Source organism: Anticarsia gemmatalis, chromosome 7 (genome assembly GCF_050436995.1).
Source record: "Anticarsia gemmatalis isolate Benzon Research Colony breed Stoneville strain chromosome 7, ilAntGemm2 primary, whole genome shotgun sequence".
Classification (NCBI taxonomy): Eukaryota; Metazoa; Arthropoda; class Insecta; order Lepidoptera; family Erebidae; genus Anticarsia; species Anticarsia gemmatalis.
In genome coordinates, this window is record NC_134751.1 from 2,995,071 (window position 1) to 3,014,477 (window position 19,407).

The 19,407-nt window shown below is 39.0% G+C and overlaps 1 protein-coding gene across 6 annotated transcripts in view; it reads left to right on the forward strand.

The window, feature by feature from the left end:
- The window catches only part of Prosap (SH3 and multiple ankyrin repeat domains prosap), a 232,042-nt gene extending 212,686 nt beyond the window's left edge, over positions 1 to 19,356 (forward strand). For 3 of the 6 annotated variants that reach the window (XM_076116507.1, XM_076116508.1, XM_076116506.1), the window contains 19 exons: positions 4,120 to 4,439; positions 4,858 to 5,052; positions 5,482 to 5,548; positions 6,372 to 6,623; positions 7,294 to 7,464; positions 8,431 to 8,555; positions 8,818 to 8,918; positions 9,681 to 9,885; positions 10,840 to 10,948; positions 11,589 to 11,696; positions 11,869 to 11,961; positions 12,186 to 12,287; positions 12,614 to 12,743; positions 13,122 to 13,251; positions 13,586 to 13,697; positions 14,003 to 14,163; positions 14,567 to 14,683; positions 15,023 to 15,150; positions 16,836 to 19,356. In XM_076116507.1, coding sequence (XP_075972622.1) covers positions 4,120 to 4,439; positions 4,858 to 5,052; positions 5,482 to 5,548; positions 6,372 to 6,623; positions 7,294 to 7,464; positions 8,431 to 8,555; positions 8,818 to 8,918; positions 9,681 to 9,885; positions 10,840 to 10,948; positions 11,589 to 11,696; positions 11,869 to 11,961; positions 12,186 to 12,287; positions 12,614 to 12,743; positions 13,122 to 13,251; positions 13,586 to 13,697; positions 14,003 to 14,163; positions 14,567 to 14,683; positions 15,023 to 15,150; positions 16,836 to 17,424 — 3,215 coding nt within the window. In that variant the 3' untranslated portion in view covers positions 17,425 to 19,356. Of the gene's footprint in view, positions 1 to 4,119; positions 4,440 to 4,857; positions 5,053 to 5,481; positions 5,549 to 6,371; positions 6,624 to 7,293; positions 7,465 to 8,430; positions 8,556 to 8,817; positions 8,919 to 9,680; positions 9,886 to 10,839; positions 10,949 to 11,588; positions 11,697 to 11,868; positions 11,962 to 12,185; positions 12,288 to 12,613; positions 12,744 to 13,121; positions 13,252 to 13,585; positions 13,698 to 14,002; positions 14,164 to 14,566; positions 14,684 to 15,022; positions 15,151 to 15,656; positions 15,744 to 16,835 lie in introns of all 6 variants that reach the window. The other 3 variants (XM_076116512.1, XM_076116510.1, XM_076116511.1) reach the window with 3 other exon arrangements.
- Positions 19,357 to 19,407: the final 51 nt, after the last annotated feature.

A 19,407-nucleotide genomic window follows, 5' to 3' on the forward strand; every position in this document is an offset into this window, starting at 1 on the left:
CTACTTAAAGATACTATGTAGAATAGAACCTTCATACATCAAACTCATCAAAGCAATAGACAACAATATCATTCCAAATCCAAAGAAGCGTGAAACAGGGAGACCCGCTATCTTCCAAATTATTTACCAGCACCCTCAGATAAATTTTCAGGAGCCTGGCGGTGTTATGGCAATCAAAAGCATAGTTGTAAGTGGTAAACAGTTTACAAACCATTGTTTTGTAGATGACATAGTCCTCTTCTCTTTTTCGGCATCGGAACTCGAATCAATGCTCAAAGATCTGAGCACGGCATACCTTCAGATTGGACTGAGTAAGAACCGTACAAAAACCCAGGTTATGACCAACAACACAAAACGTAGGGTCGAGGTAGACGGGCACGTCATATACTATGTCGACGAGTACACTTGCTAGGGCCAGATAACCTCTTTTAACAACCGACGGGACAAAGAGTTGGACAAACGTGTCACAAGTGCCTGAAAGAGATCCTGGTCCAGGAAAGAGCTAATGAAGGGTAACCTTCCACTGTCACTGAAGTGAAAGCTCGTCGACATGTTTATACCTACTACCCGTCCTTACCTACGCTGCCCAAACATGGTCCCTTACGGAAAACCAGAAAGAGCCAGAGAGCGATGGAGCATAGTATATTATGCGTCAAAAGAACAGATCACGTCCGAAATTCTATACTGCGCTCCCAAACTCGCATAGCCGATGTAAGGGAGAACACCGCCTGGCTGAAATGGAACTGAGCCGGCCACATTATACATATGCATTCGGAAAGGTGGACCCGTATATCTACCAACTGTAACTTGTAACGAAAACTAAAATTATTATCATGCCAAACGGTCATATTTCTGGCCTTCCCATTCTAGCACGCTAAAAATGATTATTTATTCCACAATAATTTAATGCAAAAGGGACGTATTTCAAAATATGCTACTGTTTTATTACAAAATATAATAACAAATACTAGTGTTTGAATGCAAAACAGTCGTTTTCAGAAATATGGCACTTTTGTATTACAAAATATGGTAACAAATACTACTATAGTTAGAATGCAAAAAGGACGTTTTCCAAAATATGGCAGTTTTGTATTGTAAAATATAATTACATTAACTTGAAATTTTGCACCCAACAAAGACATATTTTGGATTGTGGCACTTTTTCATGCAACTGACGAGCATTTGCGTTGAATCTCCGGGCGCAACTCACAAAGTGGCTGTTTTGCACTGACATTACCTGTCAAAGTGAGCTAATGCAAAAAGGGCAGTAAGTCAGTGCAGCCATAATATAAGCAAAAATCATGGGGGTTTTTTTTTACTATAAAATATAGTCGGTTCAGGTGTCATTTTTGCAATAAAACGATTTTCATTTTTTTTTGAGTTGTGGCCCTTTTGCATTGAAGGAGCGATGTGATCGGAACTTCTCAAATGTCTCGAACTCTGTACTAATTTATTGATAACTTTTTACCTGTCCATCGAAACACTTACACAAATAATTTAGAATTTGCAAGTACGATGCTGATTGTAGACTGTCCACGGCCACAGTACACTATTAACCACTCTGAAATCAAAATGTATTTACCAATAAGACATCGTCTATATATCAATATGTAGGCTATAAAAATTGCTATAAAAATTGACAGATCCGTACACACCTCTTGCCATTCTTAAACAAACATAATGTAACATTGCAAAATTCGCCACGGACCACATCACACAAAAACTTATGTAATCACCATAACTGCCATTCATAGCAGATACTTTTACATTCACCAAGTTGGTACACACTTGTGATATACAACTCATTTACATAGATTCTTATCATCCATTGTTTTATGTATTAAGGGCATGTTATACAGTTAGTTTTAACGAATACGATCTGGTTTGAATGTCCTAAACTGGACCGTCTTATTTTGCTCAGATTTAGCGTTTAGTGGCTAAATAGGATTGTTCCGTATGTATGTTTGTATTGTATGCGTAATGTCTTTATTAACCAATTAGAGTACAGACATCGAACATGGTATGTTTTGTAGTAGACAGTAAGGAAATTTCTCTTTACTCGTGACATAAGGTACTGTCATTATTTTAATGTAACAGCCTAAAACTGTTGTTTGGGAAATGAAAGCGTTGATCACTGGTCACTACAAATACACTCATTTAATTCATTCCCATCTAATAAATGATCTAGTATGAGTATTAAAGGCCGATTAACTAACCTTCAAATAATTTTATTAGATTGAATAATTGAGACTTTGTCACAGATCCTGTAAGCAAATAAAACATTAAAGAGTTTGGAAATACAGGCTCTAAATGAAGTTAAAATAATTACAAAATCGCTTATAACTTCATTGAATAACTAACTCATAACTTAAACTGTAAAATTGCATACAAAAGCATCTCCATCCATCACCACTTAACAAACACATACTCTTCACACTCACCATCAATTAGGTACGTACAAGTCAAATCCATTTGATTTCATGGTTATTACTTGTACCATTGTAACACCGTATCAACCAAGCCGTGAACAATTCTTGATAAACGCCAGGCCTTGGAGCCCGATACACGTATAGTTAACAGCAAAAATATTCATACTTTCTTTAATCTTCTTGTTGTCAATGAAGCAGTATTTAAAGTTACTGGTTTTTGACAAGAGAGGAAAGGAGTGCGATTATCTATCGTTATCGACTATCAACCCCAAGCTAGTTATCGAAAATTATTGTATGCAATTGTTATCAACGCCTTTAGCGAGTGCCATAGGAACTACTTTTGTAGCACATTTTAAATGTCGAAATCTCGTTACTAACTAGTTTCGACTGTAGAGAATTGCGGTACTCGTGACGGAACAGAATGACGAAGTCGTTCATTCGAACGCTGCTTCTAAGTCTCTTGTAAAATTTTCGCCTTCTCATAGGTTTGTAGAAATGGCAAACCACAGCATTATTATAGTTCGATTATGGAGCAAATTTTATTGACAACCTCTTAGTTAGAGACAATTAGGTAATGTGATTGTGTCGGTACATATTTCTGGCCGTGGCTGTACCTATCATTTGTATCCAAAGATATATCATTTGTAATTTAAATGTACCATTCATCACTTTATAAAAGTGTTCTATTGTTATTAAAATTACTCAGTGAGATCACCCGTTGCTAAGATGTTTTGGTGTAGTGTATTGTTATTCGTTTACTTTAGCATAAAAGAATAATCTGTCCTTGTTTTATCAAGTGCTTTACTTACTTTACTTAACCACGTCAATCAGTCTTACAAGCCATTCGAGGACATATTTCTTACTTCTATTGGCAACCAAGTAGCTATCGAAAGAACATTAATAATTTGATCAGCGCCCCTAGCGAATTCCATCGGAACTAACTTTTCAAACAGATTAAATAAGTTTAAAAATATGATTATTAAATCCTCCATGGCTTAATATGAGTTCTTAAGCCCTTGTAGAAACCTAAAAATTTAAAAATAAATTAGTGACTATTAATAGCCCTTTTACTTAAACCTCTGAATAAACATTGCTCACTCTCGCACTAATAACTTATTAATATGGCCTTCGGCGACGACCTGAAAACTATAAATCTGTCGTATCTCAAATCGTTTAAATTGGCAAGCGAATACTTATACTAAAGTGGAAATTTATAGCTTTCTGATTATACTAGTACCATCACATTTAAATAATGATATGATTTTAAATTCTATTGAGATTTATTCTCTACAGTAGAACATGATCAGATTACACTGACTTTAGTTATACTAAAGGAATGGCCAAATACTGAAATAGTGCTTAATATCAAGTGATACTTAAATGTATTTCTGCAATACGCGTTAAAATAGTAACAATCTTATATTGAATCGTTGCTTAACTTCAAGTGGCGCTCAATAGTAGGTAGGTATTTCTATCGCCCATCAAAATGAATAACGCAGCATTAATTCTAAATGTCGTATTATACCTCTATATACACATATCGACATGGAGAAATAAGATTTGATATACTTAAAATGTAAAAAATGATACTCTAAAATTCAAAGAAAGGAAACGTCTCACTTTTTTTTAAACTATCCGTGGCACAGATTTTTTTCAATAGGTGATTAATCATCGACATTTATATTTTCAGAAACACCACTAACAATAGCAGCCGGTTTAAAGTCCCCTGGCAAAGTTCTAATCGCGCTCGTAAACGGAGGAGCTCTACTAGACTACAGAACCAAGGACGGCAGCACAGCTATGCACAGGGCAGTGGAGAAGAACTCTCTGGAGTCTGTCAAAACACTCCTAGAACTTGGGGGCTCCCCTAACTACAAGGATGGGAAAGGACTGACGCCGTTGTATCTGTCCGTGACGAATAAAACTGATCCGTTATTGTGTGAGACGCTGCTACATGATCATGCGACTATTGGGGCTACTGATCTGCAAGGATGGCAAGAAGTGCATCAGGTATGTTAACTTGTGTGTTACTAACTTTAGCAGCAAGCAAGATAATTCTCTCTTTTAATACTAATGCATGCTAGGTCGTTATTGAAGGTAAGAGTAAGTACGACGTATAATTTCCTTAAGGGCAAGTGATTCTCAGGCTCCTATTTCAATTTGCAACAAGATTAAATAACCAAGGTCTTATTGGAATCAAACACTCAATCAAAAATTAATTAATCTAAATAAAATAGCATTTGTTTTTTGTAAAACTAATCGAAAGCTATACTGCCATATATTTCTGACAGACTGGACAAACTTTAATTTGCCCCAAAAAAGGTTTGTAGATAAGTGACTTATTAACACATCTATACATACGAAACCGAACTTCTTACATCAAACAAAACATTAACACAATTAAAATTTCCACTCTTACAATCTGCAGGCATGTCGCAACGGTCTAGTCCAGCACCTAGACCACCTGTTGTTCTACGGCGCGGACATGAACAGTCGCAACGCGTCCGGCAACACTCCACTGCACGTGTGTGCGGTCAACGCGCAGGACTCGTGCGCGAGACAACTGCTGTTCAGGGGATGTGATAAGGAGGCCCTTAACTTCGCTAACCAGACACCTTATCAGGTAATGTACCATTCAGAAAATAATTAAATTTGTTTTAACCTGTAACTGTTCCACTATTAGCTAAGTGCGAGTTAAGGACGTTACGTTAAAAAACTGTTTTGAAGAGCTTTCAAACGTGCACGTTTTGCTTCACAATTGTGAAGTAAAATTTATTTCTTCACTCAGAACTTGAAAAGTCTCCGATGTTTTGTCCACGGTTCAAAGTTCAAACCCTCAACCACTTATGTTGGAGGCGAAAGACTCAACCATGCTGCCTTACCTTTAAAATAAATAAATAAATTTAACCCATTAATGTCCCACTACTGGGCATGGGTCTCCTGCCGTAATGAGGGCCTTTAAAATACATGTTATACTCGTATATCGATTTAACATGGAACCAAAGCTGTAAAAAAAATTGGATAATGACACTTTTCGCCTAATATTTGTCAGGTGGCAGTAATCGCTGGTAACCTGGATTTAGCGGAGGTGATAAAGAACTACAAGTCAGAGGAAGTCGGTGAGTTAAGTCCAAGACGTTCAGAGCATGAATTTGTACCCGCTTTATAATGTATTATACACCTTTATATTACTACTATATTATGTTATATACGTGGACTTTTAACTCTATAGAAGCACTTATAATATTAATACGAAAATAAAAAGCTTGTTTCAATTTTGTTTCTTATTTAAAAACAATTGATCCTCTTAGTCGCTGTCATATTCGATGATTATTACCTTTGATGAAACAATGTAACTTTCATGTAATGCACTTACTTTTGTTCTCTACTCTCCTTTTCACCCCAAAGACATTTACGAGTAAATCTCTTTTCGCACGAAGAGAAGAGATACGTTAAATTTACTTCGACTACAATATGTTTAATTAAGTAAGAAGTTAAAAGTCCACATTTTATACTTTGCAATTATTCTATGTGCAAGCTTTTGTATTTTTATAGCAGCCTCTATATAATGTTACACTACTATTTATATTAAGTAGTATCTGTGTAAATAATTTATATTATTGCATGCGTCATCCGTTCTATCTACATATCTCTATTCCATTGCTTACTGTCATAATATGGTGATGGTTGTATTTGAACGCTGATATATCAAGGTATATAGTTCACTAACCGTACATAACTTAGGTATTATATAAAACACTAATTTTATATACAAAGGGTTATTTATTATACTTATATGGTTCCCGGTAACACTTATATTTATTATAAATAATTATCGCACATTTAAAATCTTGTGTTCGTCTAATTTGATTTCGAATTTGTTATTTATTTGATGCACGATTCCTTTATTAGTTTGTTCGGTTGCTAAATAAAATATTTCAGTGCCTTTTCGCGGTCCTCCGCGGTACAATCCGAAGCGACGGTCGGCGGCTTGGGGGGGATGGTGGACGGCGGGGGACAGGTCGTCGCTGGCCTCGTCCACCAGGATCCCGGCCGAGCTGGACACGCTGCTGCGGCGCCAGCCGGGGCCCACCGCCTCGCCCTGCAGTCTGGAGAGACCGTTCTCGTCCGCCTCGTCCAGCATTAGTGACGCCAGCCACCCCAGCCACGAGGACGATGCCAGTATACTCACAGGTAACAGCCGACGTTGTGGCGCGGGGTGCGAGGTGCCGCCACTCCCGGTCACGTGACACGACCATGTGAACAACCATCACCATGCACAAACATCGCCCGTCCACGAATGCATGTTCTATGTGCCTTAATGTTCATGTAGTTACCCATCGAGCCGCTTCTTCGCTTCCTTCTTTTCGAGAAATTTGATTTTTGGAGTTTACCCCTTATAGATTTAGGTTAATGTACCAAATTTATGTTTTTATTACTATAAGAACTAATAAGGACAATCTATTTCCAGTAAATCAATCAACAAAAAAATTATCCCTCTATACTGTATTCAATTTAACTAAACATTGTATTGTCCCCATTGTAAACACGCTTACACCCCACCTGATAACCGAGTGTCCGTCTTAGCAAACGCTTGGCACTACTCAAACCTCCCGTAATTTCTTACCCTTGCCCAACCTTACGGGTAAAGAAAACAGTCAAAAGAGTGTTGTTTAAAATACTCGTAAAAGAAAATAATATTAACGCTACTACGTAAAAAAAACCAACATCGATCTAGAATTAAAGAAAGTTGCATACGAGTAAAGCAAATAAGAATTTCTTACCCTGACCCCTCTATCAACATGGGTAAAAGTAAAAATGTTCAACAACTGAACAGTGAACATACAGCGCCTGCCACCAACAGATAAAAGTGCGGGCGACACGAGCGACATCATATCGGACTCGAGCGGAGTGGGCACGAGCAACTCCGACACCACGTGCTCGCTGCAGGGCGGCGCCACGGTCGTGTGCCTGCAGCCCTACGAGTCCTCTGCCCGAGGTCACCTGCGGCTTAACCAAGGCGATATTATTGAAGGTACATGGTCCTACTGAAATTTATCTCTATCCTTACAAGTTTAGCTTTGCTAAACTAGGAGGTATGGAAATCACAGACAGTTTTAAAGACATCGTTCCTGACTTCCTGCGGACAATTTTTAACTCTTATGTCTATTGTATAAAGTTCATCATCAATTGACCAGTAAAACTGTTGGAACATCTTCACTGATTCTGGGAGCCTGCTATGGGAAAGTTTCGTCGTTCAAGGTAAGTTTTGGTTATTTTTTACCAGTTTATGAGATACAAGCAAATGGCACCTGCAGTAACTTCTAAACGAAAATTTCGAAGGTAAGCAAGTAATAATTTATTTACATTTAAAATAAGTATAAAATGAAATAAAAAGGAATATTGGATTTTTAAAACATGAAAGTGATAATAGCGGCTCAAAATCCCGTCCATAAATTAATAAATCATACCATAGCACTATTAACTATTTGTCATTGTCGACACCTGCACAACTTATGTGAGTAACTGACCACATGCAAACATTCTCATTTTAACCACATATGTGAGTGGAAAGTGGTTAACAAGAAACATGTTTTCGAAAACAACAATTGGGTGAATTATTGTGAATTAAAAACGTTCAAAACCGTTTTAATCTAACGGTAACGCGTAAGACCTTTTACATGAATACAAAAATACTGATAATGAACAACTTCTCTTATCCCAATGTAGGGTAAATTTCTTCTTCCTAATTTCCCTGAATAAGCTAGCTACAGTTTCACTGTCATTATAGTAAATACAACCCCCTAGGCAGCTAGATATATAAAAGCTAGCCTTCCTTGTGGCTATCAAACACCTCTCTTTTTTATTATACAATGATAGATGTAAGTGTGTGATAAAATAAATAATTTCGGTGACAAGCGAATATAAACAATACAATATTATCTATATTAAGGCTGGAGCCTTATTATTTATATACTAATAATGTTATTATGATGTATAGTTATCGGTGCGACGGAAGATGGTCTACTCCGCGGTACAGTGCGAGGGTCTGGCGCGAGTGGGTTCTTTCCAATGCAGTGCGTGCAGGAAGTACGCCTGAGACAGAACACTACACATTTACATGAGGTTAGTATACGCTGATGTAATCTATAACGCTATACATTGATATAAATGGAATAGTGAACTAAGGACTCCTTTTCACACGCACCGGTTGCGTAATAACATAAAAAACGTGTATGTACGTACGCTTGACCATGTATGCCACTGAATGTATGAAGAACCAAAGTTTTCATTGATAGTTTCAGCGAACGATATTTTCAAGTATCTCCCTTCTCAATCACAAGAAAATCATGGATCTATAAATGAAGTGTATAATTTCAACTTCCAGGTGTTGGCTTCGGGACCAATCCATCATTCGCGAGTGACTGGCAGACGAGAAATGGCTCTTAGCAAAACTTACAGTGCTACTGCGCCTAGAATTAAAAAGACGTAAGTATACAATTGGCCTATAGCAATAGACATTTAATGTTTTCGTTTATGAAAATGCGACAGTGTCTACATAGGACAAAGGTTATTTACTTCAATATATGTTGCTAGTACAACTGATGAAAACAGTTGTTGATATTAGGCCACGAAAGTTTATTTACAGGTGACCTCATATGCAACCTACAAAAACAATGACCTAAGGAACAATTGACAAAGATGTTAAACAAATAATAACAACATTAGCTCTTGTAGTACGATGTACTTTGTGTCAGTTTGTCAGTGTTGAGGGTTCAGACAGTCACCTTTTAGTTTTGTAGACTGTGTAGTCTGGTGTGTAGAGATGCATTGCCCATTTTTTGTATACGGAATTTTGTTTAATGTTAGGAAACCTAGTGTGAATTCTATTATGTAAGTAACTGTTATTAAATGTTTTAGTTGTTGTTGGAGAATGATGGTCACGAGAAATGTTTAGAAATTTAGCTAATGGTTTACTTAACATTAGTGTCATGAACAATATTTCTTTATTATGATTGAAGAAGAAGCAAATCACACTTTAAAACCTGACACTAGACTTTAAATGTCTTTACTTTTAAACGGATTGAACATAACAATCAACGCGCTATTAATCGCAAGATCTAGAGACCTTCACCTTAGGATTAATATACTCCTCCCACCTCACGCTTACACCAACCAGATTGGTAAAGGTAGATTCTGCAGCTCATATTGAAGGAACGACTGATACGACAGAAGCTGTATACTGCGCAGGTACGGCAACATGGAGAGCCGCACGGTGGTGCTGCACCGCGCGCGGCGCGGGTTCGGCTTCGTGCTGCGCGGCGCCAAGGCGTCGTCGCCGCTCATGGAGCTGCGGCCGTCCGAGCGCTGCCCCGCGCTGCAGTACCTGGACGACGTGGACGCGGGCGGCGTGGCCGACCGCGCGGGGCTCAAGAAGGGAGACTTCCTCGTCGCGGTCAGTACCACGCAGTAGCAATACCTCTGTATTAGTAACTGCCCCTTTATATGTTCTAAGACAATTTTATCAAGTTTAGTTTATGGAGCTGATATGCGAATGATGATTTCCTAGCACCGTCAACTAACAAACTTCAGAATAGCTATCAAAAAATTGTTTATGAAAACTGATCTGGGATCCCTCTGAACTAGTTTTTCAAATTATTTTCCATATCAAAGTTTAGTTATGACTCGAATGTAGAAAGTAAAAAACCGTACTACTAACTTCCAAGGAACAATTTTTTTATTGATCAACTGCCAAACTGAGCGAAAGCAATACTAAAATCCCGAGAGTATGAAATCCCGCTGCAATTTTTGCATGGTCTTCTATACCCAAACAATCATTCGTAATCTCGCGCTAAAAAGTACCAACTTGTATACAAACAATCTATTTACCAACTTAGGAGAATATTTCCAAATATGACAACAATGTTTGCAAAAACAAAGGAATAGCTAAACAAAGTTCCGTCAGTTAACAAACACATTTGAAACAGATACATTGCACTCATGGCTGTTCTTCTCAAGTACAAAAAATTGTGCGGTGAATTTGTAAGTTTTTTATTTTAGATTTATAAATATTAGCCACTGTTTCAATAAACAATAAAATTATTAAATCGTTTCACTCACAAAAATGATTGGCATACCTACTTTACTGTTTAGAAAATTAACTAAGTATGAAATGTTGCTGTAGAACTAGGATTTGAAGTCAAACCTTTAAATAATAATAGTCAAACGATCGAGGTGTGCATTAAGTAAGTAGTAGTAGTAGTTTCAGAAAGCTAACAAATAGCCTTCTACAAGCAATAAAAAATATGACCTTTAACCTACACTTTTTACGTGTCCTCCGGAGCACGGACACACTCAGCATGTACCTATAACTTTATTGTCAATATAAATTCTATGTTCTGTATTACAGATAAACGGTGAAGACGTATCAGCCGCGTCGCACGAGCACGTGGTTGAACTCATCCGCAGTTCCGGCGCTCTCGTCTCCATGACCGTCGTCTCACTCAACAATCATAATGGTAAGGCCATTCACTTGCCTTAATAAACGTAGAAAAGTATATATTTAAATATATAGTATATAGAAATTAGTTACAAACAAAATATGAAAATGCAACGGGTCTTAAACGCGATTGAAAATAAAAGGTTAGAATATTACCTACCTTTAGGACGTTTCGATCGAATTGCATCAACCGTGGTAACAGGCTCGAAACGCCAGGTAAACAAATGAGGTATCCTAACTCTTAATTTTCAATCGGCAGCGTTTAAGACCGGTCGCATTATAATAATTATGTGTACAAATCGCGAGAGTTTAAAATCGGTAGTTTCAAACACGCTTTAGAGACTTAATGCTAGTTATGATATTATAATAAACCACTTGCAATAAAGTTCGAATTAAATACAACGGCCTAGCCCCTCCCTTATTCCAGAAGGAGACCTTTGCCCAGCAGTGGGACATTATTGTATTAAATTTATGTATTATTTGTAATGTAGCAGTAGACTGCATGAACGCAAATAATGATAAAGGTCGCTTATATTTATGATCTATCTGGCTGTCAGATTACACAGAATTTTAATTTTACCTACGGCACCATAGTAGTGTATTTAAAAGTCTTGTATGGTAGTTTGCTATAGTAATAATACTATGGGGGTGTTGTGCAGGTAACAACGAGAACAACACGTGTACGGTGCCTACAAGCAAGTCTCAGAATCAGTTGTCCAGTACTGGTCGGCCATACGCCGCCACACTGCCTAGAAAAGCGGCCGCTGGTAAATATTGCTCATGCATAAAGGCCTTGTAGAAAATTTGAGTAATTTAAATTCTCTAATTAAAACAGTTTTTATCCCTTTTTTGAGCTGTAAATTGATAACGGTAGGACAAATATGATGGTGCTATTATAATTTTAGAAGCGATAATAAGTTTAAATTGTTTTGTGTACAGGTCGTGCCCCCGCCCCGGCGCCACCCCGCCGAGACCCACGTACTACGCTGAGTGTGGGACGAGCCAGAGCCAAGTCTATGGTCGCTGGACTAGGTATGTACGGTAACATATAGACTAGCTTTTATAGACTATTCCAGTAGTCCAAACATATACCAGTTGTCTCTAGTTCGAAGATGCCTGGGTTAGAGTAGTGTGGGCTACAAACAGTCAGGGCATTTACAGACTACTATATTTAGGTTTAAAATGCGAGAAATGAGAAATGATCTAATAATAATGTAAACAACTTCTTAACTTATATTGTTTCTTTGATTTTCCAGAGAACGGTGGTGAAAAGGAGGAGAGTTGTGAACCTCTGAGTGTTGCTGGGAAATCTTCATCAGCAGAATCAGTGCAACAGTTGCCTGGCGGTGGAAGTAATAGTAAGTAACCATTATTTATTTTATCACTTAATTGGGGGTAAATATTTTATCGACAGATAATTTTACTACAGGAAATTACACTCTGCAAATTTTTAAACATTGTCAGAAGTAAGAATAGATTAAACCAAAACAATGGGATTTCTTTAGGACCAAAACACCTAACCAATCCTTAATTTTAGGACATAGCGACATACAGGGTGGTTAATTTATTTTAAAACTATTGGTGTATTTTCTCACAAATCTCTAGCGAAAACGCAACCTTATCCAACGTAAATAAACGAATATAAACCTTACACAGTTACTAATTAAGCTTATTTCCCCCGCAGCCGGCACGCCAGTGTCGGGCACGCCGGTGGCGCCGCGCACGGCGTCGATCCGCGCGCGCCCCGCGTCGTCGCGCATCACGGCCGCCGAGCTCGAGGAGCTGTTCCAGAGACAGGCCGACGCTGACACTAGGTGTGTACTACTTACTATTTCATATTATAATAATTTACAAAAGTAAAACTTTAAATACTAGCAACAAAGATAAATAGTAAAACCCATGGTATGAGCTTGAATCATATTTTAATGTGAATCAGCAAACTGACTTTTTGTTAGATTATTTTTTTATTTATTGCCGTATCGATAGGCTTAGGTAAAACGAATCTACGTTTAACAATATAATACGATACTATCGACTGTTAATTTATTAAAATTCATAATGAATTGTACTTTACATGAATCTAGCATGTCACCTGTGTCTGGTATGTGACCTTTATCATGATGACAAGTATTTGTCCAACATATTATTTGTGTACCTACACTAAATAATCATAAATATTGTTATATCAACAGCGGCGGCAACAACGCCATGATGACGCGGTCGGCGTTCCAGGGCGGCACCAACTCCCCGCCCTACTCGCCCGCACGAGCCCCCACCAGGGTCTACGCCTCTGTCGCTGAGATGAAACGATCACGGGGGAAAGTATGTACTGACCATGTTCGTAATTATTCCTTTTAAGGACTGATGTGCTACATTGGTATAATGGTTTCAACTCTGCATAAATAGCTATTAAGGTATGAAATTCCACGTAGCTTTTGAGAGTAATCGGCTTTACAACAAAGTTAAATACTATTTCCAAATTTTGAGTACCGTTAAGCGTGTTTATCATCAACTGCCTATCGTTGAACTAGTACCAGTTGTTTTGCAGGTAAAATTCGGGTTATAGTTCTGCTGATATGCCTATGGTATAATATCTACTTTACAATTTGCTATGGAATCATTAAAACCAATATAAATAATTTGTACGACATTCCAGTTGTGGAGCAAGTCGTCCAGCAGCCTGCGGCGTGACTTCCACTCCACGCCCGACCTGGCGGCCGAGCACAGAGCACACCCGCCCAGGACACGGTCCAGCGAGGATGTGCACGGTACTTAGAATTACACATTTCTTATAATATATCTCGTCGTAATATCAAATGTTCATAAAGTCTACATATCAGTCGCCGAACCATAAATGTTACCAGAGACCCTTTATATCAACTTTAGTGCTAAGACTGTGTAAAGATATCTGATAAAAGACGTTAAACTTTCTCCAGTTTAAGATTTAAGCCTTTCTTTCGACACCAACAAAGACAAAATCCTGGACTCGACGATCTCTTCGATTTCTCTATCAACGAACGTGCAAAAACTCTATACACAAATAATATATCACCGTTTACTATATTTTTTGCAGGTCCAGGTCGAGTCCCCCCGCCGGCGCATCCCCCACCGCCCCCTCCATCGTCGAACAACTCTCGTCCCCCCGCGTCTACCTTCAGACCGGCGGACCAGGCCAAGTTGTACGCCTCGCCTAGCGACCTTGAAACTGTCGCGTATAGACCTTCTGAAACTAACGTAAGAGCTACCATAATGCAGATAATTATAACTGCTGGGGATCGCCCTAAAAGATTCTTGTCTGATCTTCAAAGATTACAGATGATGACAATAAACAACTGGAAACAATTTAAGTTAGCAAAGAAAAAGTGCGGGCCGCAATTACGCTATTGCGCCCGGCATTGTTTCTAAGCGATTTAATCATCGCTGTCATCGAATATCAGTTGGCCGGGTGCCCTCTACACTGTGTATTAGTGTGTATGTACTGTCTTCTTCCTACTACGGGAACTTGTGTTCAGGTTGTTTGACGACACCTATACCAATCAATCAAAATAAAAAATAGATTTTTTATGATACATCATTTTATCTCATTTGGCGATTTCCAATTACAAATTATTGCACTAATACATTGATTTATGTGCAGGGTCGCAAGGCCGCGTCTCTCCGCTCGTGGGCGGGCCCGGCGCGGGCGCAGTCGGCGGACGAGCCCGCCAACCAGTACGCGCAACCCTTCAACACTCACAAGGGATTCGTACGACAGGTAACGTAATAAGTTTCAGATTAAAAGTACTCCAAAACTAAGTTTAGACACACAAGTCCCACTGGGTTTTGAGAGTAAGAGGAAAAGAGAGTATACCTGTGTATTGTGCACACACTTGGACACTATGAACAAAGTAATGCATCCTTGGCCAGTTTCAATGACACTGACCGCCCGCCGTAGCCGCACGCGCAAGGACATTATTATACTCGTAATACGGACACAATACGAAGAAAACAAGCACATTAGAAAATAATCCTGTATTACCAAAAAAAAATTATTCAAACTGACTTAAAATACGCACTACATTGCAATTACTAAAATGGTTGATTCAATTTCCAGAACTCGACGCCAGCGCCCCCTATCCCAGAGCCGGACTACAGCATGTCAGAATCAGATGATGAAGTAGACGCCAAGCCCAAGGGCGAGCCCGCCGCCGTCGCTGAAACCAGCGCTAATAGCAATGCGAGGTATGTCTTAATTACTACTACATAAAGTTCAAAATAAACTAATAACAGTTTTAGATATATTTGAACCACGAGTATAATTGAATATTAAAATATTAAATACAACAAAGTACGGATACTTAAAACGTGTACGAATATGTACGGATACTATATCGTTCCCGTATTTACGTATACTGTATCACCAGTATACACAATAATATTATGTTTTCCCACAAATAAATTTTGATATAAATAATTTAGTATTATTATTTAATTTCGTTTTAAATCTATAACAGGGCAGATATTTTTTCAAATCTTTGTGATGCTTGTGACTTTGAAATTGTTGCACATCGAAATTTTTGTACCATTTACCAATATATAAATATTAATATTGGTCTCTGCCGACCCCTATTGGCAACAGGCGTGATTTTATGTATAATAATATGTATGTATTTTACGTGCAGCTAGTTTTTTTCTAGTATTTACGCACAAGCACCCATCAGTGTCCTAATAAACCTTAACGTTTTCAGGACACCAATATACGCAACGATATATGAATATGACAACGAGACAGAGTCGTTTATTTAAATATTGAACTTTATACATATAGATATAAGGTACAGTTTGATTTGTCAGAGTTTACATGTCGCTGGGGATACGCTTTGTTTGTGGACACCATCACGGTTCTTCATTTTGTATGTTTCAATGAGGTGCCGATGTTACTCATTGCTGTTGGTATGTGGGCGATTGAACCTTGTTTACCTCTAGTTTCAAGTATTAACTGGCACTAGCGATTTTAGAAACTTTTTTTATTTGATATCCACTGTAATGTAATAAAAAATGTTAAAAAATATGTCATATTACTGGCCGACTGCTGGGCAAAGGGCTCCTATAGGAATGACAGGGGAACGATTCTTGAAGAAATGTTTTTTTTTTTATAATAATACCCTTGTTGAAATGTATTATTTGTCAGTAAAGACAGAATCCAAAAATTAGTATTTTTGGTATTATACTTATTTTAATGTGTTTATGATATAAATTCATTCCTTTAATATGAAAGTGGAATGCAGTTTGAGTCATTTAAATATAATTCACAACAAAATTTGACTATTTACACTTACTTTAACGCTAATGAAAGGTACAGTCGTTCATACGCCACCTAGCGGGAGTTACCGGCAGTTTTTCTCCTCATTGTCACTGTTCACGTTGTCCTATACTTTTGTCCTTCATTGTCATGTCATGTGTCACGTTGAAATACTAGTACGATGTTTTTCAACAAAAGGATTTAGCGGTTGGGGTTAGTTTAGAAATACATTTTTTAGCAAAGAGATTAGTATTTATAGGGTACATGGGTAATTTTCATTTAGATTCTTCAGTTAGGTTTAGTTTCTGAAAAACAGATTGAAGTTTAAATTCATCCACTCGGCTTTATATTTAGTAAATAATTTTCCTGTCATTATCATGTCACAATGTTTGTACACTTTGTCTTTGACCAAAATGTGTTTGTTTTTTGAGATTATAATTCTATGTTTGTTTTTAAATACGAGAGAGACAAAATAATTGATACGACGAGCATATAGTTGAATCGTCTTTAAATCGGTTTTTGCCTTTTATACAAAGTTCAAAGGGTTTCATCTGGGAAATGTGTTCGTGTTAAAGCTACGTATCGTACCGTTCAATCGTTTAGATGTGTCGCGTGTCGTTTCCAGCGGCAGCAGCTCGGGCTCGAGTTCGATGCAGCACTCGTTCTCGGTGGACGAGATCCAGAAGATCCGCACGCGCCTCAAGTCGTCCAAGTCGTGCGGCGACTCGCTCGGCGAGCGCGACGACGGCGACAACTCGTCGTCCGGCGTGTCCAGCGACCAGGAGGTGTGCCGGCCGCCGCCGCGCCGCGACAAGGTGTCGTTCTGCGCCTCCGTCACCGTCAAGTCCGGCAACGACGTCATCAGCACCGAGCCCGTGCACTCGTCGTCCGAGTCGCTGGCGCCGCCGCCGCCGCCCATGCAGCGCCACAACTCGCTCACGCGCAAGCGCGCCACGGCCGCGCTGCTGCGGGGCGCGGGCGGCGCGCGCGGCCGGTCCGCCGCCGAGCGCCTGGGCGTGGACCCCGCGCTGGCGCCGGGCCGCCTGGCGCCGGGCCGCCTGGGCGCGCGCGGCGCCGTGTCGCTGGCGCAGCTGCCGCCGCCGCCCGAGGAGGACGGCGCGCTGGACGCGCCCGTGCTGGCGCCGCCGCCGCAGTTCAGCGACCGCGTGCGCGTCGTGGCGGCGCTGCCCAAGCGCCTGGCGCACCTGCAGTAGCCGCCCCCCGCCCGCGCCCGCCGCACCACCCGAACCAAAGATTTATAGTATTTATCGTTGACGAGTTAACGTTCGCCCGGTCGGAGATCCCGCCCGACGTTCGTCCGACCCCGCCGCGGGCCCCGCTGCGGCTCGACGCTCCTCGACCCCCCGTTATGATTTCGAACCTTCTCCGACGCAACCGAGTGCCATCGTGTCTATGATTTTAATATATTTTTATATAATATATATATCTGTAAATATTTTACGAGAGCCGTCTCGCCTCGGGCGGCGGACCGGCCGCGTCGACGCGGAGGTGTCCGGCCAGAATATATTTAAAAGGAGCAGATTGAATTATTTAACGAGTACCGGTATTTATAAATGTTGATATACTATTTATATGAAAATATTGCGCTGTGTTATTATCGAAGTTTATTAGTTTAATTGCGTTTATTCGTCCATGCGCGCGTGCCCGGTCCGCCCCCGCGTCGCAGTCCGCCGCGGTCGGCCGCGGTCCGCCGCAGTCCGCCGGACCGCAGGCGCGAGGCGACGTTTCACTTGAATGTGTTCTCATAGAAGACTAGCGCTTGTACCGAACTCACTAGGCGTTTCATCCGTTCCATGATATTGTAAAGATTTTATACTAATCGAAATACATCCGTGCGTCATTTAGCTATAGTTTATATCGCAAAGAGATTGTAACACCAATTTTTTATATTTCATTAATCGATTTTGTATCTTATTCTATTGTACTTTAGATATCATTTTTGCAAAAATTGTAATTGTGATTCTTCAGAGATATCTAAAATAATATAATGATGAAAAAAATTAAACTCTCACTTACGTTTAAAATATAAAAATCACTTGTCCTTTTGCTCTAAAAGGGAAGCGAGATTTGAAATAATAATCCCCAAATAAATATGAGATAATCGAAATCTTAAGATATTTATGTGTAATATAGATCTGTCGTTGTGCGGCAGACGGAACTGAAGTTGAGACATTCCAGTAATTTCTCGATGCATTTATGAAATTGAAATGCAGTTAAGGGAAACAATCGCAAGTTGCAACACTACCTAGTTAACAATCAGCCTAATACGAGCAGCCATTATGTATATTATTTGATTGTCGTTAAGTTTTATATTGTTTGTTGGTAGCAATAGAGATTTACCGAAGTATGACCCGCTGTTTCACCACACGACTGAGTGCATTATCGTTTACCACAACACTGTTTGTTTAAACTACAGACGTGGCGAAACAGTGGTGTTGCCAATGTTAAAATTAGCTGAATTCTAGCTGAATTTTTAAAATAGCGAGTCGCGTATAGCCGACGTTAGCCTTCACATGTATTATTAGCACAATCAATTAATTTGTTTATTAACGTTTGTATTATTACTATTATTTTGTTATAATCGTCTTGTCATTATTTTAAGTTGTATAAATGTATTGTCTACTTAAGGCATAGATAGGTAGTGGTAATTATTAGGGCAATACTTGATCGTAGAGTTACGGACGGCAAGTGGGGACAGCGCTAACGATTACCGATCATTTTGTTCACTCCGAATGCCGTGATACCACTATAATTTGTATATCAATACGATATAACTAAAAATAAGGGCTACCGTCCTTAAACTTCATTATATTTGCCTCAAACTATTTATTATTTTGTTTAAATTAAATTACATTTGTTATTTACTAAATCGTATAACATTTTATTATGTGTGTTAATTTATTATTCTGTATAACAGTCACAAACCTAAGGTATCACATTCATTATAATTATAATCTCAATATTTATTTATTATAAAGAGAGTGCATGAAATGATCGACAGTTGTGACGTCGCTGTGGTTTTGTATAATACAATTGTGTTTCGCGTTTCATTTGAATCTCAGTATCGGACGTGTAACTACAACTTGGTATACTTTCAAATGAAAAATTAAATGTTTCATCACTTACGTGTGTTGTTTTATTTTTATATTAAAATATATATTCTCCGAACCTCCTAT